Source organism: Parus major, chromosome 14 (genome assembly GCF_001522545.3).
Source record: "Parus major isolate Abel chromosome 14, Parus_major1.1, whole genome shotgun sequence".
Taxonomy (NCBI): domain Eukaryota; kingdom Metazoa; phylum Chordata; class Aves; order Passeriformes; family Paridae; genus Parus; species Parus major.
In genome coordinates, this window is record NC_031783.1 from 7,907,617 (window position 1) to 7,933,565 (window position 25,949).

The 25,949-nt window shown below is 42.8% G+C and overlaps 1 protein-coding gene across 1 annotated transcript in view; it reads left to right on the top strand.

Annotated features, from left to right (window-relative positions):
• The window catches only part of XYLT1 (xylosyltransferase 1), a 152,350-nt gene that overhangs the window by 117,128 nt on the left and 9,273 nt on the right, over window positions 1-25,949 (top strand). The window contains exons 7-11 of the mRNA XM_015642387.2: window positions 6,196-6,412; window positions 8,487-8,663; window positions 10,609-10,871; window positions 14,200-14,395; window positions 19,449-19,782. Coding sequence (XP_015497873.1) covers window positions 6,196-6,412; window positions 8,487-8,663; window positions 10,609-10,871; window positions 14,200-14,395; window positions 19,449-19,782 — 1,187 coding nt within the window. The remainder of the gene's footprint in view (window positions 1-6,195; window positions 6,413-8,486; window positions 8,664-10,608; window positions 10,872-14,199; window positions 14,396-19,448; window positions 19,783-25,949) is intronic.

Here is a 25,949-nt window from a genome sequence, read left to right on the forward strand (position 1 = left end):
TGGCTATTCTGGGAAGATTACATATGAAAGAAGCAGAAACAAATTATATAGCATGAGGTACCTATTGTAAGCTTGAAAAGTCTAATCATATCCTTATAGACAGAATAATGACCAGATAAAATGTGTGTATTCATCAGCTTCCAACAGCATCTCATGTGGAATACCCTGAGTGCCATGGCTGCTTGGCTTCCATAAAGATGCAATTGATTGAGAAGGGACACACTGAACATAATATTTCAAGGTGAACTTGTATCTTGAAAGAGATATTCAAATTACTGTGCCATTTTTGCTGCACTGTAAATGATCTAAACTTTCTATTGCCCAGTGTGTGTGGCAGCAGTAATCTGCCCCAGGTTTAAATGCACACTGAACATAAAACATACATTGAAATGTTTCTTTTAATTTTTAACACACACTGAAAACAACTGTGGTAACATGGACTGTCAAAAAATCCTTCCAGTAGAGCTCCTTGTTCCCATGAGTTGCTGTTCAGGTTCTGCAGACCCAGAGGAGCTCCAGGAACAAACATCACAAATTGCATCTCTCAGCTCTGTCTTTCTTCTGGTGGCTGGGTCACCTGGGCCTTCTGCTCTCTTGGGGGTAAGGGGGGCAAACACTAATCACATTTAAAAGTAAGATTTCCCTGTGTTCCTTGGAAACTCCTGAGCATTCAGCACAGTGGGCAAAACTGCTAAATCATTTTAATTTGTGTGCTTATTTATGGCTTTGCCTTTTTCTCCTGAAATAAGCCTGATCAGGAAATAACACCAATCTTACTAGAGCAAATTCAGTCAAGAGAGAAATTCTTTCTGATATGGTTGATGTTTGTTTCTGCATTGGCATTAAAGCTTTGGGGGATTGTTGAGATAGTAATGTATTTAAATATTTTCTTCTGAGTAGGGGAATTAACAAAAGATAAGAATTCTGCTCTCATAACATTTTTGACCACATAGCAATTGCATTTAGGATGCTATAGTTAAAGCACATTGAAAAGCAAATTACAATTATTCTTTCTCTTTTCTTCCATCATTTCTGTCTGTACTGAGAGTTATTTTCAAGGCCTTTTGAAACAGCAGAAATTGTTTGTTCTGTGCTTTCCACACGATGTGTGTCACACTGGGTAGAAATCTTCCTCGTCTTGACAGACTAAGTAGGTGCTATTTCTGCTTGACACTGCTCCCCTTTTCAAGCTTCAAATCCATTTTGGGAGTGGGGGATCAGCCCTGGAGGCTTTCAGCAGGACAGGAAGAGGTCTCAGGAAACATACTGCAGCATCCTATCCTTAGAGCAACAGATGAGTATCTGGCATCATATAGACATTGTGTTGAAATAGCCAATTGTTAATTATTTCAGATGTTGCAAATATTGTTTAACCCTTGCTAGAATACAGCTACTCATGGAAATGGAGTGAAATCAGGGTCAGCTGAACTCCAAATATTCAGTGGAGACCAGGATTTCCACCCTGAGCAGGCAGGGAATGATTCTGCCCTGCACAGGTTTGGGATTCATTAATCTGCTTATTGGGAAGAATTTGTCAGTGCCTGGTTTATGGAGATGTATGGTAGCCTAGAGATTGCTCACAAATTACTTCTTGCAACTGTTGCACTCAAGATCGTCAAATTATTGTTCAGTGCTTTCTAGTTGGTCACCTAAACTGCAAATTACTGTTTTGTGCTTCCCAACTGATTGACTCTGGTAGGTGTTTGCAGGGTGGCTGTGCAAACACTGATGGCAAGTGACTCTCACATTTCTCATCTGTAAAAATATTTACTTGCCTTTTTGCACTGAAATGGACTTTATTCCTCAAATTTTTCTCTGAAGACAATTAAAAGAGGAAACAGATAAAAAGCATGCTGAGCTTGTCCATATACACTCAGGAAAACATGGACATGATGCTAGTGGAGCCCCCTGCCCTACAGATTCTTGCTTTGACGTTGGCTTTGGACTTGTGAGGAATTGTTTCACTGGAGTTTTGTAGCTTTTATTCATAGCTTTTATTGTTAAATCCTGAGTAAAGGTGATGAGGTCCTGGGTAAGTGCACCTGGTTAACAGTGAAATGTCAATGGGTGGTTTCCTAGGCAAGAGGCCAGAAACAGGAAACATTTAGGAAGAAACCTTTTCACCTTAAAAAATATATTCTTTCCAGAAAAAAAAAAACCCTTTTAGTGATAAAAGTTACTGGTAAATGGCATATAGCAATCTGAAAGCCTACAATACTTTAGGAAGTTTTACTCATTCATAAACATCAGGAAACAGAAAACAGCAAACTCTGACTTACATACAGTGTAAGCACAGCATTCAGGAGCAGGGGTTTCTACAAATTGCTGTGGTTTGCAGTGTCCCTTGGAGAGAATTATGCAAAAGGAGGATATTTAACTGGGATTTGATTTGATATTAAGTAACTGTGGGACAATATTTATCAGCAGTTGGAACATGTCATGAAAGCTGAGCTATGTTTATACTCATGTTGTAGGAGTATGTGCTACACAAGTTACAAATGCTTTGTGTGTTATACAGTCCTAGAATCTTGTCTGAAATGCATTTATAAATATTTAAATAAACTCCAAAGTAAGAGGAGTTCTCTGAGCTGGGTTGCAATCATGAGCTGCCTGGACTGACATCTATACCCAGTGACAGACCACGTGCTGCAGGCTGTAGAGGTTTTTTAGCAAAGTATAAAAATAACTCTGGAACCATGTAAACTGTGAGGCTGCATCCACACACGGGGCACTGTGGCACCTTTCATGTGTGTCTGTGTCTGATTGCTGAGCTCAAGTGCTGACACACCTTAATATCCCATGTTTTCTGTACTTTTGAGTGTAAATCCAGGCCCTCAAAGCTGGAGGCTCTTTAGGAAGAATTAAAATTGATAAGGGGAAGCATGAGACGTCTTAGATTGAGTGTTCTATGGCAGAATGGCATGCTTTTCTTAACCCTAGTCTTATTTTAATTCTATTTTCTCCTGGTTGACTCTTTTTCTATCATTGTTATTTTCCTCCTGTTGTTTTTTTTTATAGATTAGAAAAAAGGCCAGTTGTCTTCAGCTGCCATACCTTGGTTCAGTTGGATGTCACTGTCCTGGCCAGTGCATTTGTGGCTGGCAGAGGTGTGCCAGTCTTACCTGATGTTCAGAGTGACAGGAAGCACCTGAATTTTTTCACAGTGACCAAGATTAAGAAAATGCTATTCCTAAGTATTTTTATCTTTTTTCCTACTTTTAATTTGGGAGTTATCTGCAAGCTGTTTTGTGGGACCCAAGAGAGAAAGACAAGGGGAAAAACACCCTCTTTTTTTGCATTTCATTTGCTCTTTCTGAAGCTTGGCCTGGCTTTATAAAATCTACTGTTTTGGTATTCCCTCGAGCATAACCAGAAACTAATGAAATACAGCAAAAGACTAGAAACAAATCAGTAGGGTCATGCTTTTGCCCTCCATCTTCCTATCTTCCTTTTCAGAGGTGGCTGCAATCATTCTTGGATGGCTAGTCAAGAATCTTTATGAACTGTTTCCAGTGTTCAAAAGTTTTTCATTTCTTGGAAAGGCCTATGTGGCATACAAATACCCCTTTCCCCTTCCCTCAGGCAGTATTCAATATGCTTAGAGTTCTTGCCTGCCTGAGTGCCCAAATCGCTATTGCTGGAGTAGCTGGGAGCATCAGTCACCCTAGAAGAGAGCCTGGAGGGGAAAGAGGGAGCCTCACCCACCTTTTCCTCTTTGTTTGCAGTTCATCTCTCTGTGCCAGCAGCTCCTCCTGTTTAGCTCCCAGCAGATCTGAAATACACTTGGTCCTCTTGGCTCCCAGGGAACATAAATGAACACAAGCAATCTCCCAGTGCAGAGCTGTGTCTCCACAGCCCCTTGTATAAATCATTGCTTGGTAGGCCACAGAAATGATTTGCTTTGCTAATGCCTTATTGCATTGAGGTGTAGTGACTGTGTGAAGAGGCTCAGTAAGGGTGATCCTTTTGAAGAGCACCTGCTCTCTGTTCAGCTGTTATATATCTGGAACCTGGTGTGATGTTTCTAGGAGAGTGTCAAGAAGCACAAGCAAAAGGTAATTTCTTTGGAGATCTCTAAAGGCATTGCAGCTCTTCAGTTGGGCTGTGCTGCCTTGCTGGAGGGTGAGTGATTGGGAAGTACAATTATTTCCTTCTACTGACCCATCTGTATAAAATCTGGGTGCTGAGGTTTGTTGTGAAAACAGCTGTACTTCCAGGAATTGGTTTATTTCACTCCATATCCTGAGATTTGCTTTTCCAAGCCATTAGCTAAAAAAACCCATAGAACTGTGCATGTATAGAAAAAAGGAGCCTGTTAACTATTTTGGAAAACATGAAGCTGTGAGTCAGGATTTGCTGGGACCTTCTTATCTCGAGTGTGGTCGTGCTCCTCTGCTGCTGAGTTCAGACAATCAGGCTGGAGCTGTTGTAGTCCCAGGGAGCTGTCGTGTCGTACAGGCTGAGGCAGTTTCTATTACAGCAGTTTTTGAAATAGCCAGGTGGGTTTTTTTGTTTGAGGGTTTCTATTGCAGTCAAATAACCTGTTTGAAAGGGAGAGTAAAGGATGATAAATTGGTAGAGATAGCAGTTGAAAGAAATTGCTTCATGGAAAAGAACTTTCTGTTCCTATTTAAATATAGTCGATGAAGTTCTGTTATTTTCTTAAAATAATTAACTCTAATGAGCATTTAGTTTTGAAGAGAAATAAATAAATGACCAAACTTTCAGGCACATTAATATTTGATTTGGAGATAACTGCATAAATATTGAATTTGAAGATTACATTCCAGAGCACTCCATTAAAATTGCAAGACTTCTCTATTATCCTTCATAATGGAACATGAAATTAGAAACTTGTTCATGGAAAGAAAATTTCTCAACTCTCATTTAGGTGTTTTCAGCACTGTTGTGTTAACAGAGGAGCTCTTCTCATACTGTGAAAAGAGACATAGCTATCAGTAGGACATAGACCCTGAAGTCATTTATGGTCCTTTTGAAAATTAATATGCACCATTTCATAATTGTATCTCAGTTCTTTGATTGGTATAGAACAGAACTTGAGCCAGGGAGTTGGCCTACGGGGTTAATGCTCATGTTTCCAGATGCAGGACTCCAGAAAGCTCTGGTGTTTGTTGTTCCTTAACTTTTATTCTTTTCCCTTTCCTTCAGTAGCGTGGGTTTGAGGACCACTGAAATATCACTTGGCTTGCTAATCCTGAGCCACCCTGGCACAGCTGTGTGTGGTTCAGAACAGGGAGGCTGTGCCTCTCTCAGCTGCTGTTACCCTGCAGGTCCTGCTCCCAGAGAGGGCTGGGGCTGTGGGTTGCTGTAGGGTGAAGAGCATTTGTTACTGCTCAGAACATGAGGGATGTGTCCAGTGCTCACATCCAGCGGGGGTGGATGTGCTCAGTCCCCCTCAGTGCTAATTCCCAGCTCCCTGCTTCTCCTGCAGCGAAATCATTCCCAAATGGAGTAACAGAAACCTGGATCAGACCATCTCAAAACATGAGTGAGCATCCAGTCCAAAGTGTTTTCAAACACAGATTGATTTCCCAGCTTTTCTTCTCTTCTATTGGTCTCAGATAATTCATTTCCATAACTTTGCAGTTCTGTGGTTGCTCCTTTTATTCATGGTTCAGCAATAACAAAACATTGTTCCCCAGAGACTTGAAAATGGAGCAGACTTGCTCAATCTACAGCAAAGACCAATACAATGGTATTTCTTCCTAATTGGCTATATCCCTATAGAAAAATTAATGGAATGATAGCATAAGAGAAAATTGGGCATTTTACCTTTATGTACATTTTCCCATTTTTAAAAAACTGAATGTATTTAGAGAGAGAAGATTTTATTTAGTTTCTGTTCATGTTGCAGTTCTTCTGCAGTGGTTTATTCAGAGTTAATGAAAATTATGGACCTCCCTGCCCTAGAACTCTGTCACCTGCATAGCCTTAGGACAGCACAAGGTGTAAATGATGTTTAAAAGCAATCTGTTGACCTTTGTCTCTGTAACTGAACATATAACTGATCAATTATTTATTAAATCTTTCTACATTATTTATGAGTAGAACAGAAATATAAACAAATGACCTTTTGATCCTTTTTTGTTTGAGAAAGTAGCTTTTTATTTCTAAAGCTCCTGATGATAACAAAATACAAATTAACTTTTAATGTCTCCTCTTGCATTGCCTCAGATTTATCAGGAAGCAAGGGCTGGATCGGCTCTTCCTGGAGTGCGACACGCACATGTGGCGCCTGGGGGACCGCAAGATCCCAGAGGGAATCACAGTCGATGGAGGGTCAGACTGGTTCCTCCTGAACAGGAAGTTTGTGGAATATGTCACTTTTTCCAACGATGATCTGGTGACAAAGATGAAGAGGTTTTACTCTTACACACTGCTTCCTGCTGAGGTATGTGAATGCAGAGAACCCCTCTGTGTTCAAACCTGCGATGTTTGTGCCAAAGATCTGACCAGAGGGGCTTTCACCTGATGTCACTGGGCTTTGCAGCACCCCACAGTGGGTAATGAAAATTTTACTTCTGTGATGAGTAAGCCCTTTAGGGTTAGAACATCTTTTGCAGTTGTTTATTGCTTTGTTTGTTTGTGGGACTTTTTTGCAGTGGCTTTGTTTTGTACCTCTAAGCCTATTAATCTGTAACTGAACAACCAAAAATCCAGCTGCCCTTTGCTTGCAAATTGTTCCTGCACAAAGCTTTTGAAGGATATTAGAGATGGCGAATTGTCTTCATAAGTAGCTTTCCTTGCTATTATCCAGTGCTTTTCTTTAAAAATATAAACCCTGCAAACAAAGGTTTATTGTTCTGTTCAAAACTCAGCTAGAAGGCACAGTCACAAATCATTTTGATCACTCAGGAGTCGCTGTGGCTGCAAGTGATGCAGAAGGGGAGTGCACAGCCGTGTGGAGCTGTGCCTGGCGTGCAGCAGTGTGTCAGGAATGTGTGCTGGCTGCAGGGAGAGCACAGAGCCGTGGCTGGCAGCCTGTGCTACACCTGCCCCAGCAGGTACACTGCTCACCTGATTGCCAGGCTCTGCTCCACAGGCTGCAGCAGTCAGCCAGCCAAGGAAGAACTGATGACTGCCTTTAAACCTGTAACTGCCCTGGCTCCTGAACATTTTGAGGGATGGGTGACACCAGTCTTGCAAATCTAGGCTCGTTAGCTTGTGGTGGAGCACAGCAATTGTTATCTTTTGACAGAGGTTTATTATTCCACATACATGTTGCATAATCTTCTTTTAATCCCTTTTCTGTTAAAAATCACCTTTTCTCTCTACTCTGATAACCTTTTCATCCATTATCTATAGAAATTCCTGTATTGCTATGAAAGGACATAGGGCAATGGGTAATTGGGTAGGGTTTTTTTTCCCCTCTCGCTTGAATGAGAATGGATGCCTTTATGGGTTTAACCAAACAGTTCAAGCATAAAATCCATATTCACTGGGCTGTCATTTAACATTAAAAAGGGTAGGGGGATTATTTTGGGGCCAGCCATGCTAATGCTATGCTGGTTATTTATAGATCTTACTATTGCTGATTTTAAAGAGAAGTCACTGCTCCAAAAATGGTCTCTTGCAGGGCTAAAATTGATGATATTCCATAGGCTTTTTTCTACAAGGTTTTCTTTACATGATACATAACTGGTTTTGTAAAATGGCCCTGCCTTCGCTGACCTGTTAACCTGCTGTATCAGTCCCCATTACACATGGTTTATGTAATAGCTGATATTATGATGATATAATTAAGATTGCCCAATAGGAATTCCATGCTGCCATGAATCAGCAAATAAAGACTTATGATTTCAGACGTAAATGCAGGAGGCAGAATGGCTTTTTGGTGCTGAGGGTGAACTGTATGTTTCAGAACAAAGCCATTCAACTAGCAATGCATTTCAAAATGCTGGAGATAGATACCCACAGAAGAGCTGTCTGAGACTGTATTTTTATCAGAGTAACCAGGGTGATTGGTGTAGTTTTGCCAGTTGTTTTGGGAAAGAACGTGAAATATGCCATTAGCACTTTGTTCAGAAAAATAGTCCTAAATCTGTTAGATCAGGGAGTAACTTAGAGAAGGGAAATAATGGGCATTTCTTAGAATTGCTCATATAGCTGAAATAAAAATGAAATTATTGCTGGCACTGGTGCCTTTCTAGGAGTCCTTTGGGCTCCCAGTGCCCAAAGCTGGTCATTGTAGAAGTGCAATTATTCTGTGCCAGGTTATTGGAGCAGGACCTCAGCTGTGTGTTCTTACAGTTTGGTTGGGTCTGTAGGGTGTTGTGATTTTTCCATGCTCTGTGGAATACAGACACATAGCGTTTCGTACATGGCAGAACAATAGAGCTTGTTAATTCTGTCATTCCAAACGAAAATAGGTCACCTGCATTCGGTTTGCACCCATGAGCTGAAGCGAAGGAGGAAATGAAAGTTGGAGGAGCTAAATATGGTGATCTGCTCTGTGTTTGTTGCAGTCCTTCTTTCACACCGTGCTGGAGAACAGCCCGTTCTGTGACTCCATGGTGGACAACAACCTGCGCATCACCAACTGGAACAGGAAGCTGGGCTGCAAGTGTCAGTACAAGCACATTGTTGACTGGTGTGGCTGCTCACCCAATGACTTCAAACCAGCAGACTTCCACAGGTTCCAGGTAACTGAGCACACCTGCAGAGAGGCTGTTCCCCCTGTGCTGCGTGGGGAGAGCAGGCTGAATGCATGGCTGCAGCTGGGAGGGGGAAGGGAAGCTTTGACTCCATCAGGCTGGTGGAGAAAGAGATGTGAGGAAGCTCTGATCTTAACTTCAGGAGAATGAAAGATAAGTTCTCCTATGTTTTGGCCCTGGAGACATACCACTGCATGGTATGCCTCCATAAAGCACATCAGTCACAAAAAGCATAAAGTCACAAAGTAACTCTCTGGACTCATGGTGTTGGTAATCTGCTGTGCTAGGAAGGAGGGAAGCTTGACACATCTCTGACTGTACCACTATTACATGGCAACTCTTGTGAGTTTATTGTAAAAGGTTTTTTCCCACGTTCCAGCTCAGGTGCTTTCATCATTTCACAAAACTCCTGGCTTTCAGTGTTAAGCAATGTTTATCATCTTTATAAAAAGCTTAAAAGTTGACTGGTGTGTGTGCTAGAGACTTATATTGAACAAAGCAAATCTATTTTCGTTATTAGATTCATCAGCACGATCATATTAAAGTTCATCTCGTGGTTTTGGTAGCCTTAGTCATGAGGTTTTGATCACCCAGGTTTGGCAGGACTGTCTTAAAAGGTTTAATGAGTTCCTTTGTGAAAGTTTGCTCAAGGCAGGCACGAGAGTGAGTCCTGTGCTCGGGGTGCACTCAGTCTCGAGGCTGTATCCGGCCTGTGTCTCTTCCATGGGGAATGAACAGCCGCTTGTTTCAAGGTCACCAGATTTGCAATTCCATCCCTCCAGCTCCTCAGGGCTCCCTGCATAAAGCATGTTTGTTCAGGCTTTGTGTGGGATGGGGAATGTGTTACCCTACAGCACAGAAATGATGACTGCTCTGAAACAGAGATCTTTTCTTTACTGTAATGTGCTGCCTACCAGGCACGCTTGAAGTCAGTGACACAGGCATTCACAAAAAGAGCAAATGAGATGTTATCTAAAAGAGGCTCTGCTGCCCCAAACACCAATCCCAGGGAATTCTCCAGCACAGAATAAATGGCAAGTCTTCAAAAACTACTGCCAGACTGCAGAGCCTGACCTACTCCAGGCTGTGAACCCACAACAATATTGCAGAAAACAATCAGGTAAACTGAGCTGGAGAGGAAAGTTCAAAATTAGAATACATGTAAAGGCAGCTTCTGACACTGCTGAGAGAGCCCCTCACATGAGCACAGGGCTCCAGAAGGCTGGGGCTTGCTGTTCCCATGGAGGCACAAAGTGAGCCAAGGTCACAAAGCCCACAGCATGCGCCATCTCAGAGCAAAACTGAGCATCCTCGAAAGAATTTTCCAGCCATCTGGGGCACTCAAACTCCTTGGCACCTCAGGACCCATCAAATATGAACAAAGCAAAACAAAGACTTTTTGAAAGCTAATGGTATTTGAGTAGCATATAAAGCAGTTATATGCCCAAGATTGTGTCAAGCACTGAGAAAAAAATCTGGGAAGGACCACTCAGAAGTGGAGAAACCTCAGCCACAAACAGCACCTCTCCCAGAGACCTCTTGCCACCTTCTAGCAGCAAATCCATACACAGAAAATGCTACTCTGCCTCTTCTGAGCCCTAGTGCCACAGTACACTTTGCTCCCTGCATAGCACCTACCAGTGCTGCACTGTCTCCAGGCTGACATGGGGGTTTGGAGAGCTTTCCCCAGCCCTCCTGAGCAAGGCAGCAGGGGTGGCTGTGGGTCTGAAGGGATTTGCATTGAGTAATTATGTAGTTTTTAGCCGAATTTTAACATCACTCCTAACAATGAATGGTGCCAAAGGTGACCTTTTAAGTCATCTTTGCCCATGGAGAGAAATGGCTCATGTCCTCAGCTCCAACCCATTGCTTTAGACAAGGTGTCACGTCTGAAAACGGGAACTCAATGTCTTTTCCTGTCCTATCCCAACAGCAGACTGCCAGGCCAACTTTCTTTGCGCGCAAGTTTGAAGCCGTGGTGAATCAGGAGATCATTGGCCAGCTGGACTATTACCTGTACGGGAATTACCCGTCGGGCACGCCGGGGCTGCGCTCCTACTGGGAGAACGTGTACGAGGAGCCGGACGGGCTGAGCGCCCTCAGCGACGTGGCCCTCACCATGTTCCACTCCTTCTCGCGCCTGGGGCTGCGCAGGGCCGAGACCTCGTTCCACGCTGCTGGGGACAACAGCTGCCGGTCAGTCCTGCCCTTCCTCGCCCTTGCAGGGGACACGGGCACCGCCAGCCTCCGCGGGAGCCTCCTCCTGCCTGCCTGTGCTGCCTGCAGCCTACGGCCACGGCGGGGCCAGGCGGCTGCAAGTGCACAGCGCTTGTTTCCAGGAGTATTTATGTCCATAATAAAGTGCTGGTTATTCCGGGTTGACGTTATGTGACCTGTTTGCTGCACTTTTAAGGAGCTCCTCTCCAGCCTGATGAAGACTGACAGGATCCAGTTGGGCAGTGCTACCCCCACTGCTGCGTTTCCCTTGATTAATTTCAGCAAGTGTATTATAGCCTCAGCTCCAAAACCCTCTGTGTGATTGCAGCAGAGGTCATGTTCACCTCTATTATGCTTACCAAAAGCAGAGGACAGGATTTCAGAACAAATCTGAACACAGGCAGGTTAATGGTCCTTGCTTGTTTGTTCCCCTGGGAGCACACATGGAGTACAGAGAGCTTGCCTGGCTCAGTTTGCCTGCTTGGTGCAGCTCTCTGTGCCAGAAGTGCTGCAACTGGTAAGATCTATTAACATCCAATACATAAAATATATGTAGGTGTTTATATTTCTCTATATATAGCTAGATATATTTATCTCAAAAGTTCTTATTCTTTAAAAGGAAATTCCCCCTATATTCTAGATTCCTTTTGTACCTGTAAGCCTGGCTAAGGAGAATGCAGTCTTACAAGGGATGTGAAGGAAGAATTCCTGAAGTTAGACTTGCACAGAAAAGGCTCTCTTCATGGTAGATGTTTGCTGCCTGCAAACACATCTGAAGCTGTTTAGATTCAAAGCAGAGAGGGTTTTTCTTTTAAAGTCTTACTTTACTATCCCTTAATTCCATCTTCAGAATTTTTTTCTCCCCTTTTTTATCCTAACAGAAAACACATAGAGCCTAAGCCAGCAAACACTCCATGTGCTTTGATGGATGGACGTTGCCCCTCTTGTGTTCTCAAGAGGGAACCAAATGTGCCTTGACCTTCCTAAATTAGTCATGGAAGTGCTGAGCAATGTCCCATTTAGAAAGATGTGGCAATAAGTGCTCCAGATTCCTATTAGAGTTTTGTCAGTGAAGGTTACCGGTGCAAAGCAATAAAAGATCAATAACAATTAGACAGAAATAATCTCTAGTAGCATGCCTTCCTTATATGAAATAAAGGCAGACCTAAGGAAGTCCTGGGTCATTTGTCCTGCAGGGTGAAACCAGCAAAGGGGATGGGGACTATGTATAACCAGTACTGAAATAATTTGACAATTACTTTAGTTCTCACTCCTTTTGCCAGTGTTCTGATGCTGATTGATATCAATTATCACTTGTGTTTCTGAGGAACTTTCCATTGCACAGGAGCTCAAGGTGCTTTTCAAGCTTGCTCAGATTATAGATAGGGACACTGTGACTGCAGCTGTCTCCAGGATAAAGCACAGCTCCTTTACAGCAGGCTGGAGCCTCATGAAACAGTGCAGGGAGGAATTGCAAACAGTGATACAGAGTGGAGGCTTCGTTTTCATACCTACCTGAGCCCCCTCAAGACACTGTGAGTCAGCATGCAGTTCAGATCAGAGAAAGCTGCATAATCCTTAAGTTTATGATTCACATTTCTTCTCTTTCAATACTACCCTGTCCTTCTGGGTGTTTGCACCTATACCTGTCCTCCTTCCCTCTTGTGGATTCACATGTGTCTAATGCAGTAAGGGAGGGATGGATTTGGGCTGAGCAGCTCCCTTTGCTGTGGGGCTGAGCAGAGCCCCAGGCTGGCTGATCCTGCATGCAGCACCCAGCTCCTGATGCGGGAGAGCAGCTCCCACCTCGGATCCCCCTTGGAGTCAGGCCCATGCTGCCACCCACAGTGGCCCAGGGGATGTTTGTAAGAGCAGCTGCCTCACACACTTTCCTAACGAGAGCCAGCCCACAGCCTCAGACAGTCTGTCCCCCCCAGACTGCTCGGCTACCAAAGGAGATTGAGTGTCAGCATCTTCCGTGGGAGCAGCATTAATGTGTGATTGAGATTTAATTCATTTCTTCCATCTCTAGGCATTTGCACTCTCTGCTGCCAAGAGGCAATTTACCCAGACTATTTCAAGAATATTGTAAATATTTGCTGCTGCACACATATAAAACAGGAGGTCTTAGTACTCAGAACAGAAGTCAGATTGTTGGTGGCATTTGCTGTGTAGTTTTGCAGTGTTTTTGCTCAGTCCATCAGTGCTGGCCCTGTTGGTCCCTGTCTTTTTATGTTGATTTCTCCAGCTCTAGAGAGTTCCTTCTGGGTGTTGCTGACCTCGTGCAATGGAAAGTCTTCCTTGGTACTCACCCATAATTGTGGTAACAAGCCTGAGGAGTCAGGCTTAGCTGACTTACTGGGAAGGTGTGATGCTGGTTGGTTTAACTTGTTTTGCAGTTAAACTCAGTGCTGTAAAGTAGCAAAATATTTGATTTCTGAGCTATGAATAACACATTTTAAATTATTTATGCATCCATATGTACCCAAATATCTTTACAGATGTTTCTGAGGCCATAGCAGACAATCAACCATACATTTTAATTATTTGAAGCTGTGACTGCAATGTCTTTAAATCTCAACTGCAACTGTAGGCTTCCAGATCTTTCAATGACTGGTTTTGCCCAGTTGTTTGATCCTTTTTCAAGGTGGTGCTTTTTTTTTTTATTATTATTATGAGTCAAAAAATCACAGCAAAAGCAATCTCAAGTCTTTAAAGAACATGAAGATTTTTCCTAAAATAAGGAGATCTAAAATGGGGACAGGATCCTGGTGTCCTTTGCTGCAGTAGCACCCTGCAGAGCCCTTGGGGAAGGGGTTTGGGAACAGAGGGGGCCCAGGGGTCAGTGCCTGGTCACACAGCAGTCCCTGCTGTCCTGTGCAGACAGACACTCACCCTGCTGGGGCAGGAAAGGCAGCTCTGGAGCACAGGCACCATCCTGGGGCATCCTTTATCCCACAGTTTATCCAAGCAAACGGTGCTGCACCCCAGCAGCCTGCATGTGTCTCTGGGTGCCACTTTCTACCAGGAGAGGTGTGAGGGAGAGGAGCTCTCTGGCACACAGAGGGACCTTCTAAAGAGCTGTGGGTATGGAATTCATGAGCCTGTATTCTTAGTAACATATTTTTATGTTTCGGGGTAATCGGAACAGCCTCATTTGATAACGAGTCATGAACACATTTGAAATCTCTTAATGTACAGTGGTGCATTTTCTAGTTTAAATGAATGTTTCTTAAGCCACTAGCTCCAAGTAAATGGAGATTTCATGTCTCTCTTGTGTAACTGATGAGCATGTGCTGTTTTACAGATACTACCCCATGGGCCATCCAGTTTCCATCCACCTTTACTTCCTTGCTGACCGTTTCCAAGGCTTCCTGATCAGGCACCACGCAACCAATCTGGCTGTCAGCAAACTGGAAACTTTGGAAACGTGGGTGATGCCCAAGAAAGTCTTCAAGATCGCAAGTCCACCAAGTGATTTTGGGAGGTTGCAGTTCTCAGAGGTGAGTGTTCATAGCCACTCATGCACACCTCTGGCACCACAAGAGTGAACACTAAAAAAGAAGCCTTTGGAAACTGTATTTCCATGCAAATTTGAGGTGAGAGTGGCATTCTAGCATTGTGCACATCCTCATCATAGAAGGAGATACCATTGGCAGTTCAGATCTGTGGTCTGTGGCTCATTTCTTACATTAATCCGAGTGTCCTCACTCCCTTCTGCTTTAAAAACAAATGGAAGGCTTTGACTGATGTCAAAGGGGCTCAGTAATTTAAAAGTACCTTAGAAGTTTTGCCACTGTACTTGTTGTGAATGCTGTGAAAGGCTCCTGGGGAAAATGCCATTTCTCTGCCATTCCAGATGTAAATGGTGACATGTTTAAATGTATCTCTCAAGAGTACACTGAAAAAACCTCATAAAATTAGTGGTAGTCAGGTACTGATACCACATGTGAGCAGAATATTGATGTTGTAACACAAGAGAGAAAATTATCACAGCACTGGCTGAGATTTCCCACAAATCCTGTTATTTTTCTAGAAATATGTCCCAGTGTCTGTCACAGAGTATAAAAAAATCTACCTAAAATATGTCAGGAAAGTTGACCACTAATAGGACTTGACATCTGTGTTTTGTTTTAAAGATACAACTGTCTAAGCAGTTAATTTCATGATTTTTCTTGTTAAGCCGCAAATTTCAATTAAGGTACAAAATTGATTGAAGAAATGTGTTCCAGTCATTATGGCTAAGTCCATAAATTACCATCTTCTTGGGCAATTAAGAAATGCCTAGGTGGGATTCAGTGTTTTGGTGTGCATGGCAAATCCATGACACTAATGTGCCATTAAAGAGATGGATGGAAAGTGTGTTTCATTTGTCAATGTGTCGGATGGTAGGCCTGCCATTTCATGCAGTGATAAATGTTCATACAAGCTCCAGTTCTTGTGATTTGTAGGAGTATTTCTGCTGCTTATTTAGTACTTTTAAGAATTTAATCACTGGTGAGATTTTTTGAGCATAAAGAAATATTTTCTTCTATTTGAAACTCAACAAAAAGAGTTTTGGTGGCTGCTTACTTGTTTTCATTATATTTTCCTCACCTAACATCTTTAATTATCCTCTCCTTTCATAGGTGATTCATATTTTATAAGACCAGGAGGTACAAAGTAAATAATTGAAATTTTTATTTTATTTTTATATTTATTTATTTATTATATTTATTTTTAATTTTTTTAATTTTTATTTATTTTTTTACTTTCTGCCTTCCCTTGGCTTTCAGGGATCTCTGAGCCAAATAATTCTCCCAGTCACCCTGCTATAAATGTAGCATTAACTTCTTCAGCTTCAGTGTGGCTGGAAAGCTCTGATCTGCTACTGCTTATTAAAATGCCACTGCTTTGTCAAGGTCCAGCACGTGGAAGACAAACTTAGCAGTTTAGCTGAGATGGAAGCATTGGTGTTCACAGAAAATAAAATAAGGATTTATGCTTATTGAGACATAGAGCTGCTTGTTCTTCAACAACTTCCACCCCGTGATCTGGTGGGAATTTAAAGCTGAATGGGGCTATTTTGGCTGGGAGCTTTCTCCTCTCTCCCAGCTCACAGCACTGGGGCCAGCAGGAAGAGCACACAAATACACTGCACTGAATGTGCTCCCAAGTGTATTTGTGACCCTGATGCACAAGTGAGATTGCAGCAGAGATGATGGGATCTCTCCAGCCCCTGCCCTCTGCTCCTCTCAGACTTCTGTTCCTGAGCAGCACACTTCACCCCACAGCCTGGACAGACCAGTGGGAAGCCATCAGCCAGTGGGCTGCCCCACAGCTGGGGGGAGTTAATGACAGTGTTAATGGCACACGGCTCCTGCAGGCTGTGTCAAATAAAATAAACTTACAGGAAATCCAAGAGAGATGATTTCCAAGCATGGAACTCCCACACCTCCTCTAACTGGCTCATGCACAGTGCACACACCATGTGTCCTGCCAGCCTGGGTCCAGGCAACATCTCCATGGAGGGCAGGGGATTGATTTGCTGCACAGAACTGAAATTCTCAGCTCACCATCTATCAGCTCAATGCTGAGTTTCTGGTCTTGTTAAGACTCGTGATTCATCACAGAGAATAAAATAAACTAGGTGGCAGGCAATTAGTGTGTATTGTGTGAACCTAATGGTCCTGTTTGTGGTGAGCAATGAGACACGAACCCATAATCAGGGAATAATTTATCTTGGGAAAATTTTATCTTGGGTTCGAACAGAGATAGAAACAGAAGTTTTGAGCCAATGAGAGATTTCCAGCTTTCCAAGCATATCCTGTGCACAGTGCTTGCTCTTGAATCCCAAAATAAAGGTGATTAAAATAATGATGTGGAAAATGTCAGTTTTTGTGCCACATCCTTTCATAATTTATCAGATATTCATTACTGCTTGATTCCATCCCATATTTGGTGTATTCTATTTGAAAGTGAAAGCCTACTCACAGTGTTTTAAGGAGCTGTGAAACTTATTATAGGGCTGTAGTATCTCTTGCCCTGTAAAATCAGACATCTCAGTACTGGGAACTCAGCTCTGTAAAGTTCAAGGGTTATAAACCTCTAACCAGTGCTTTAAGTAAAATTCCCTATAAAATACTGTGCTTCTAAAAGCAGCTGGTACTGGAATCTGTGCAGCATGGGAAAGTATGTCCCCAGCTGGAAACCAGACATTCAGGGCAGATCCCATAACAGAGTGTACAGCTCCCTGCCTTTCCCTCCCCGAGGTGCCTGTGGAGCCTTGGTGTGAGCCCTGGCCCTGGGGCACACAGGGGTCCAGGGGTACCTGTCCTTCCCTCCCCTCTTCCCCTGCCCCTGTAACTTTTCATTTGCTTTAGGGAGCCCAAAGCCACACCTGCACAAAGCTTAACAACCAGACAACAATTGTGTTACAGTTTTCCCCCAAAAGCAGCCTTAGCTCTTCCACAGAGCAGTCTGATAAACCTTTGTGCATGTGAACACATCTCACCATCTCCTGTGCAGCCTGGCATGGAGCAGTGTCACCTGGAGGCTGGAGCGAGGGGACTGTAACTTTCTGATTATTTTTCTCAGGGATGAGAAACAAAAGAGAGGGGAAATAGTCAGGAGTGAATGCTTAATTTTTGAGGATGAAGTAAGTTTTCTGCAGGGAGTTCTTCAGTAAGAAATACTGAATGTGGTGGAAAGAGCTTTCTTACAGACTTTTCTTTGCCCAGGAGGGTGTAGTTTTGTTTCACATGTTGTGACTTTATTATTTCCAGGTCCCTTGAGCACCTGTAGGTGTGATATGGCCGCACCTCAGTGAAGGTTGGCGGAGTAGATAATAAGGTCTGGTCAGGAAATTTTCTTTCTCAGCTTATTTCCATACATATTCAGTCAGTCTTGTCAGGAGAGCACACACTGACAGCTCCTCGAGGCGTTCGATGCTTGGGTCTGATATCTGGGCTATGCTGTCTGGTTTGATTAGCTGGTGTGCTGGGTGAAATACCTCTGAAATACCAGAAATGCTGTGCTGATTGCAGAGTAGTGGAAGGCTCATTTTGTCTCATACTCTGCAGTGTCATAGCTCAGTAGGAGGAATTTGTGTGATGACAGATGGATTTAGGATGGTAGGGTTTTATTTTACTGACCTCATAGCTTTTTGCTTACAGTCCTCCTGTAATTTGTCTGCCAACCACAGGGATTTATTTACAAGGGACTGGAGACTGGACAGTTTCCAGTACAGGTAATAGGCATCAGGTAATCATTATGTTTTGGGGATTTGGGGGGATTTAGGCATTATATTGGAATCACTTATTCTCATGAAGTGAAATGAAATCTATAAGAAAAATCTCTGAAGTAAATGAGTTTCAATAATTTCTTATGCTTTCAGGAAAGCAGGTTCTGACCATGCCCTTGTGAGGTGAAGCTTAGGGAAAAGGACAGCTCAGTGTGGGGAAAATCTGCAATATCCACATATATTTTGAAGGTGGGAATCCTGCCTGTGTGTCTTTGGGTCTCCAGAGGTCACCCACGTAGGCTTTCTGTAGAGGGAACAAATCAACTCTTTGGTCATCTGCACTGTTTGGAGATTAGGGCAAAAGAGGACCAGAAGGACTTGGAGGGGTTTCATACCAGAGCTGCCTTCAAAAGCAGAAGTGCTGCCCTTAGTCCTGCAGTCACAGGAGAATTGATGCAGAGGTTTGATAGTGCTCAGCCTCATAAACACATGCTGGCTTTCGTGCTGGGATCCTGAAGTCTCCCCATTGACCTAAGAAAGTTTTTCCATTTCTGTGCTGTCTGGTCAGCGATGCTGTTTTCAGTAGTGCACAAGTGTTAGTGGCAACAGCTTGGAAGTTCGTGTCATCCTCCAGGTTATGGGTGAACCACTGAAATTCATATAAAGAGCACTGAAACTTGAAAGCTGCTAGGAAAGAAAGGTCAATTAAATATTTACACTAGATTGTGAATCAGCTGGTTTACTGTTTGTGAATAAATTAAAAACAATGTTATTGTTATGACAATAAGAGTTTACAAGAAATAAATTCCCCCATGAGAAGGGAGTGCAAGGAGACAACATCTCATGTGTGGACTGTAATAAAGAACCTGATGTGACTTGTCCTAGAGTCAGCAGTCCAAGTGTCTTTCCTGGTCTTAGCAGCAGCTGGGCAGGTCTCCAGGGCAGGGTCCATCTCTCAAGTGTGCAATACATTTTCATTACCCAGGAGATGATGGGTAATTTTTTTTCTGTGCATAGGCTGTGTCCAGCCATTAGGCTGGGTCCCTTTTTGACTGCTTCTGTGGAGGGAAGAGAGAGCTGCTGTCACCTGTTGTGTCACTCCTAAGATAAAGAAAACCTTTTTTATCAATCAAAAAGGGAGCAAAAAAAGCAAGCCTTGCTTGCCTCCCTATTTGTGTATGCATTATGATCTAAAGTCATGTTGCTTTTATGTGTATGTATAATTCATGTGATTAGAGAAATATGATTTGTGTCTCTTGAGAGCCCTTATTTGCCATGAGGGTCTCAGGTGCTGACAGAGATGATGCTACCAGCACTGTGCTCTTTCATTTCAGATCGGCACAGAGTGGGACGCCAAGGAAAGGCTTTTCCGGAATTTTGGAGGACTCCTTGGGCCAACAGATGAGCCAGTGGGGATGCAGAAATGGGGGAAAGGCCCCAATGTCACCGTGACTGTCATTTGGGTGGATCCCATTAATGTAATTGCAGCAACATACGATATTCTGATTGAATCCAGTGCTGAGTTTACTCACTACAAACCACCTCTGAATCTGCCCCTGCGACCTGGTGTCTGGACAATAAAAATTCTGCACCACTGGGTACAGGTAGCTGAAACCAAATTCCTCGTTACTCCTCTCACCTTCTCAAATCAGCAGCCTATCAAACAAGGTAAGTTTTATTATTTGCTACAGGAATAATATAGTTATTTTGTCTGTATTCACTCTAAATGCTGCTGTTAAAAATGAAGTAGCACTGTATTATTGGAAAAGGATTAAAGAAAGGGATTTTATAGATACTAAGTCAGAAGAAAATTTTGCACTAAGACAAATGGAAGTGTCTGTATCCACTCAGTAAAACACAGCCACTTTGAACAAAAGACTGTTTGTATCTTTAAATTATTCACAGTTCAGAATCCAAGAGAACTTCAGACTCAGTAACCTAACTGCTATTGTAAAAGCCATCATTTAGAAATTGAAAGAAAAATTGACCTTTCTGTGCTGCTTTTCATTCATGTTTCTTCTTAGAGACTTACATGTGTTTAAACTGTTTTCTTGACAAGGTCTGTGTGTTGAACAATAAAAGCATTAATACACAAAATGCTGGATTAGACAAAATTACCTTAGGCCAGAGCTCACCTCACATATTGTCAGGTCCAGGCATTCACTTCTGCCTGATACCTGCCAAAACCTGCTCAGTTCTTGCCAAGCAGCTGTGTTACAGAAATATCTGCAAATACAGTCCTGGGACCAGACCCACACTGACAGTTTTTAGAAGGAAACTCTTTTCTTGCTTGCCCACAGCAGCCCTGAGCCATCCAGACACAGAGGCCATTCTGGGGCTGCCAGGCTCTGCAGGCTCTCATGTTTGCATGGCACAGGCATCATCCAAGTGCTTGGGTCTGCAGACAAGTGTGCTGGGAGAAGAGGGAACATTTTACAGCCACACCTGGTTTTTTATTCAGTAAGATCAAAACAAGCTTGTTGCTCTGAATATCTTTACCATTCTTCTTAAAGTGCTCAAGTACTTCCATCTGCCCAGTATTAATATTCATAACTTTAGACATCTTAAATTTCCTAGATACATGAATGATCCTATTAAGTTTTCAGAAGTTCTTCTTCCTGACAAGGCAGCAAATAAACTGAGTCAGGCATTTACCTTCCAGCATAACGTGCTGCTTCTGTAATGCAAACAGCAGCAGACAACTGCTGAGAGCTAATGCAGCCCTTATCTCACTCAACAGGAGTTTGATTCCACACATTTCCAGCACAAGAGTGAACTTACTGATTTCTGCTGCTAACATTTGGTGGCATCGTTTCTTAAGCAGAACCTAAACCACCTCCAGCCCACTGCTGTTAACAGCTAATAGGCAATGATAAATTGTGAACAGACACCATGTGTAGAAGGGATGCATTTTCAAAGTTTGAGGCAGCCTGCTTCTGAATGCAGCTGCCACCAACTTGTCTGCTGGCAACTAATGAATTCCATGTCCTTTGGTAATTTAACATTCAAGGCATAAATTGGATGGAAAATGTGGCATGTAGCCAGCAACCCCCCTTGCTGCTTTTCCCTACAATGTGAGAGCCCCATGGACAGGTAACCATATGTCAGACTTCAAAAATAAGCTCACACTTTATTGTGTAAAGGCAAAACTCCCCTTGGCCCAAAGTCTGAATGGGGAATAATTCCACTGAAATTGTGTAGTTACCCTGTATTGCCCATTGATACACTGGGCTCATATTTTTTGTTTAAAAGCTTGTTCATTCATATGGTAACTAGAATCTACTACAGGAATGAAATATAAAGCTTGGGAACAATATTGCCTACGAAGAAAGTCTCAGGAGTGATTTGCTACTGATGATGTGGTGTGTAATCTGTAGATGACTGAGGCATGGAGGTAGAGAAGAAAGTTAATTACAGGGGCAGGCAGTGGCACTGCTCTGGAGTTAGAATTGTATTTACAATGCAAATTCCTGTTTGTTTTCTTAAGGCTTTCTGTCTCAATGACACTGTTGTGCTCTGTGCAGGCAATCATCATTTACCTTTGATTTCCAGCTTTTTGTCAGTTTGTCACCACTTTATTCTTTAAATACATTTTTCTCTACCAGATAAAGTCATATTGAGAGTATGACAGAAGAATTAGAACTTCTAAAAGAACGATGTTTGTTACCGTAAAAAATGCAAAAACTGCCAAAAATCTTCTAAAATGAAGGACTAGTCTTGTCTTAGCATTAAAAATAAAACTAAAAGACATTATATTTAGCCAGGGGCTGTCAGTTGAAGAGGGGAATATGTTTCATTGGGATTTTTAAAAAATTTTCCTTTTTCCAACCATCCTCCCTTACCACCAGCAGCAGCCCCTGCCCTCCCTGCCCTGATAAAAAACCAGCTCTTGTCAGAAAGATTGCCCTGGACTGATAGATTTCATAGCACTTTGCATGTCATTTCCCCAATAATGATTCTGCCCCCTCTGTCTCATCCACTCCAGATGTAGAAAGTGGAGTCCACAAAGTTACAGATGTAAAAATCTCTCCGTGATCTTGTGAGCAATCTGCTTTTGCCATGCTAAAAAGCATTTGCACAAAACTGGCGGCAGCCACTAACATCTTGTATCCTGAGAACATGAGCACAACAACAATCCCTGTATTTCCTAAATCATTGCTTATCTACACATCACTTCAGCCCAGAGCACAACAAGGAAAAGTTGTTTTGGTTTCCCAGCATCATGAGGGGAGCCACTGGCTCTTCTTTTGAATAATCAAAGTAAAACACCTTCATTCCTGTATCATGACTCTCAGAATTCATAATTGCATTCAAAATAAAAAAAATAATCATGGGGCAGCTGCCAGCAAAGATGTTCTGTTTAGCAGTTTATAAAAACAGCATATGCCACTTGTTTATTCATTTTTCTATTTCCATTTATTTATTAATTTTGGCCCAAATTCTGCGCATGCAAGCAAAACCTTAAAGGGAAATCAAGAGTGAGTGTTTTCTTTGATGCTGTGTCCAGATGTAACTGATAGAATGTAAATTGTTTTAAAACACAGATTCATTGACCTTTTCAAAACCTGAATCTGTTAGAGATCAGATCTTACATGGAATTTCTGAGGATACTGTTTGGGGTATTTCCACTGTAAATATGTCTCCCTAAGGTATTTCAGTGGAGAGTCTATAATCTAATGTTATTTATTCCTTCCTGCTCCTTTCCCCACTGCAGTCATCCAAATCTGTGTCTATTTTCTCTGCTTTGAGTTGTGTCACTGATCAGCTCTGCCTTCAGCAGATACTCTGGCTCAGGAGTGCCTGCAAGTATTTGCCTGGTTGGAGAAAGTAAAAAAGAAAAGAAAAGGAAACTAGGTGCATTTGTGATGAATCATTTGGAGAAATCAGGTTCACTTTCTCCACCAGAGTCTCCTTCCCTCTACCTCCTGCACAGACAGATTCCCATTTATTCTTCTAAACAACAGTTTTGAGGTTCTCACCATATGGTTGAGTGTGTCAAAGCCAAGTGCTCCATGCTTGTTGTAAAGACAGAGGAGGGCTGCCAAGGACCAGCAGGATGCTCTAGGAATAATTGTGTCAAGGCAAAGAGGGAATGGGATGTGGTGAAGACAAAACAGGGAGCAGAACCATGTAAGATCACTGGAAGATCACACAGGAATGGGGGACTTCTGCTGGCAGCTTTAGGCAACTGAAATTTGAGTACTCAGAGACTCGAGGCCAGATGTCCAGCTGCCCTGTGAAGGGACTGCAGAGGCAGAAGCAACCAGCAGGTATTGTTCAGAGCATTAGCCAGCAGCTCACACACTATAATCCAAGCTACCAGCAGACTTCAAGTCCTAAGAAAACAGCAAAGTCAGTAGAGGTTGTCTCTGCATCCCCATCATCCCACTTTCCCCTCTTCCCTGCTCTTTAAAGGCCAGGTGTGATTGACTCCCGGGGTCACAGTGAGGGGAAGAGAAGAAGCCTAAGCAATTTCATTTTTAAATTTGAGTTTATATTCACAGCAAAGTTTCCCCAGTGCTCTCCCAGCTGGAGTGCTGATAATGAGTTGTCATCCGTTTAATGGATAGTACCTGTTCCATTAAAGCCAAACAGGTTATTGTGAGCCACTAGCAGATTCACTTCTGGGGCAGAAAAAGCCCCAAAACCTCAAGATGATAGTAAACCATGGATTGTAAATAAATGAATACATTAAAAGCTCTTCCTCCTTCAAGCAAGGAGAGAAGTGAGAAAGAGCAACCTGCTTTTTTGCTTTAAGAGAGACCTTTCCCACTCTGTTCCCAGCTTGATGGCATGTCCTGGACATGGGGCTGCTGATCTTTGCTGCTCCCATGGAGCCTGAAATACCAGTGCCTGGTCCCTGTGCCCCCAGACTGCAGCCACGCCTTCCAAGGGCTGTCAGCGTTAGCAGACATGGGCCATGCACTCAGGCACCTCAGCGGCCTTTTGACCTAATCCATATTTATGGATCATCTCAATTAGCAGATACTGGGAAACCTTTGTTTTGCCCTTGGTTGTTTGCAGTGGTTCAATCAATTCTAATTGCATCTATACGGATTATAAAGTGGGTGGAACCTTTGTCAGAACTGCTGTGATTTCTTTAAATTAACCAGAGGTAACATGACATGTTCTTGATAAACACAGTAATAGCAGCAGGCAGGCGCATGACTGCAGAAGAGCAGACGTGCCCTGGAATCAGCATTCCGAGAAAAACCCTGAAGACAGGGATTTGCTTTGAAATTTAGTTCAGATCCAGCTGACAAGGAGTCGATTAGCTCCACAATGAGCAAATGCAGCACTGTCTTGTTTGCTGCAAGAGAAAACAAACAAAATGTCAATAAAAAATTACCTCTTTGCCAGAGGGTTTTAACACAATTCAAGTAAAGAAATAAAGCTGTATGTTCTGTGTTGCTTAAAAAACCCACAGGTCTAGCGCCTTAATGTGTACCAAGGTAACCACATTTTTCATTCCTTAGCCCACTCTCTGTCTAAACTAATTTGCTTTTTCTGCAAAATGATGAACAAACCCACACAAAAATGTAGAAATCTCAGCCTGTGTGGCTGGCTATAGGCTGTGTGTTTAACCCAAAGAAGTTAGACCAAGAAGAGTCAAATGAGAAATGTGTCTTCACATGGGAGTGAAGAGCAAATAAAAATAGGGGTCAAAAATAACCAAGTTTTTAAAAGTTAAGTTTTCAAGTCAGAGGAATATATTTTGCATTGATGCACATCCTCCTGAAGTCAAAGGGCTGGCAAAAAAAGTCAGGCTTAATGTCTGCAATTCAGCTAATTTTGAGTTGTTTGTGCTAACCATACAGATTTAAGTGTCTAAACATTTAGATGCAAGCCTTACATTCTTCATTATTTTTTCTCAGAACTCATGCTCTTCCTCATGACACTTGACTGAAGTGTCAGTGCTTCAAGAGCACACCAAGTAGCTCCAGCCTCCTCTTCTTACAGCATATCAGGGCTTGGGAGCCTCCCTGTCTCTCTTCTCTACCAGCTCAGTAAATTATGGAGTCACGATTCTCTGTCATTTTTGCTTTAATGCAAAGAGGAGCAGCCCATCTGCCACTGCCTGGATGAGCAGCATCCTCCCTGCTTTGCACTACGAACTGTGTAACAAACACTTCAGGCTCCAGGAGAGGGTTCTGGGTGCAGTCCCCAGCATTTCCTGTTGATGAGTACATGTGACTCTGCACTCAGGTTCTGTTACCCAGCTTCTCCTTTCTAGGATGTGCTGCCACCTCACTTGGGGTGCTGCTGTGCTGTGGGGCAGGCAGTACCAGCTCAGAGCTCTCCCTGTGTCTCGAGTGGAGCAGCACCTTGCACTGTGGGCAGCAGCACCCTTAACACAATCTCTGCTGCTTTGCCCGAGTCCTGCAGGTCCTGCGGGTTTCATCCTTTCCAGTCCTGATAGTCCAGCAAGTGCTGAGGCCTGGGACACGTACGAGGCTGAGCCAGAGAGAACAGCAAGTTCCATTTCATCCTGTTTCTTGTCTGAATAAAGATCTCTCTTGTTCCACGCACCGAAGACATGTGCAACAGGCTTTGATTCAACGAGCTCCCTGAATTGCCTGTTTCAATCAGATGATCCTGCTAGTAATGCCAACTTTTATTTATTTGGGAATTTTTACTCAGAACGTTTCTACATAATTAATATGTTGACAAACAGTCTTCCATATTTAATTGCTTCCAAAGGAGGAAATTTAATAGTGTATTTGTTCTGTTTTTTAAACTGCAGTGCTCTGGCAGAGCACATTCCTTACACGTGTGCACAGATTGAACTCATTTTGACTACAGGTTATTGTGGGTATCTACCATTTAAAATAAAA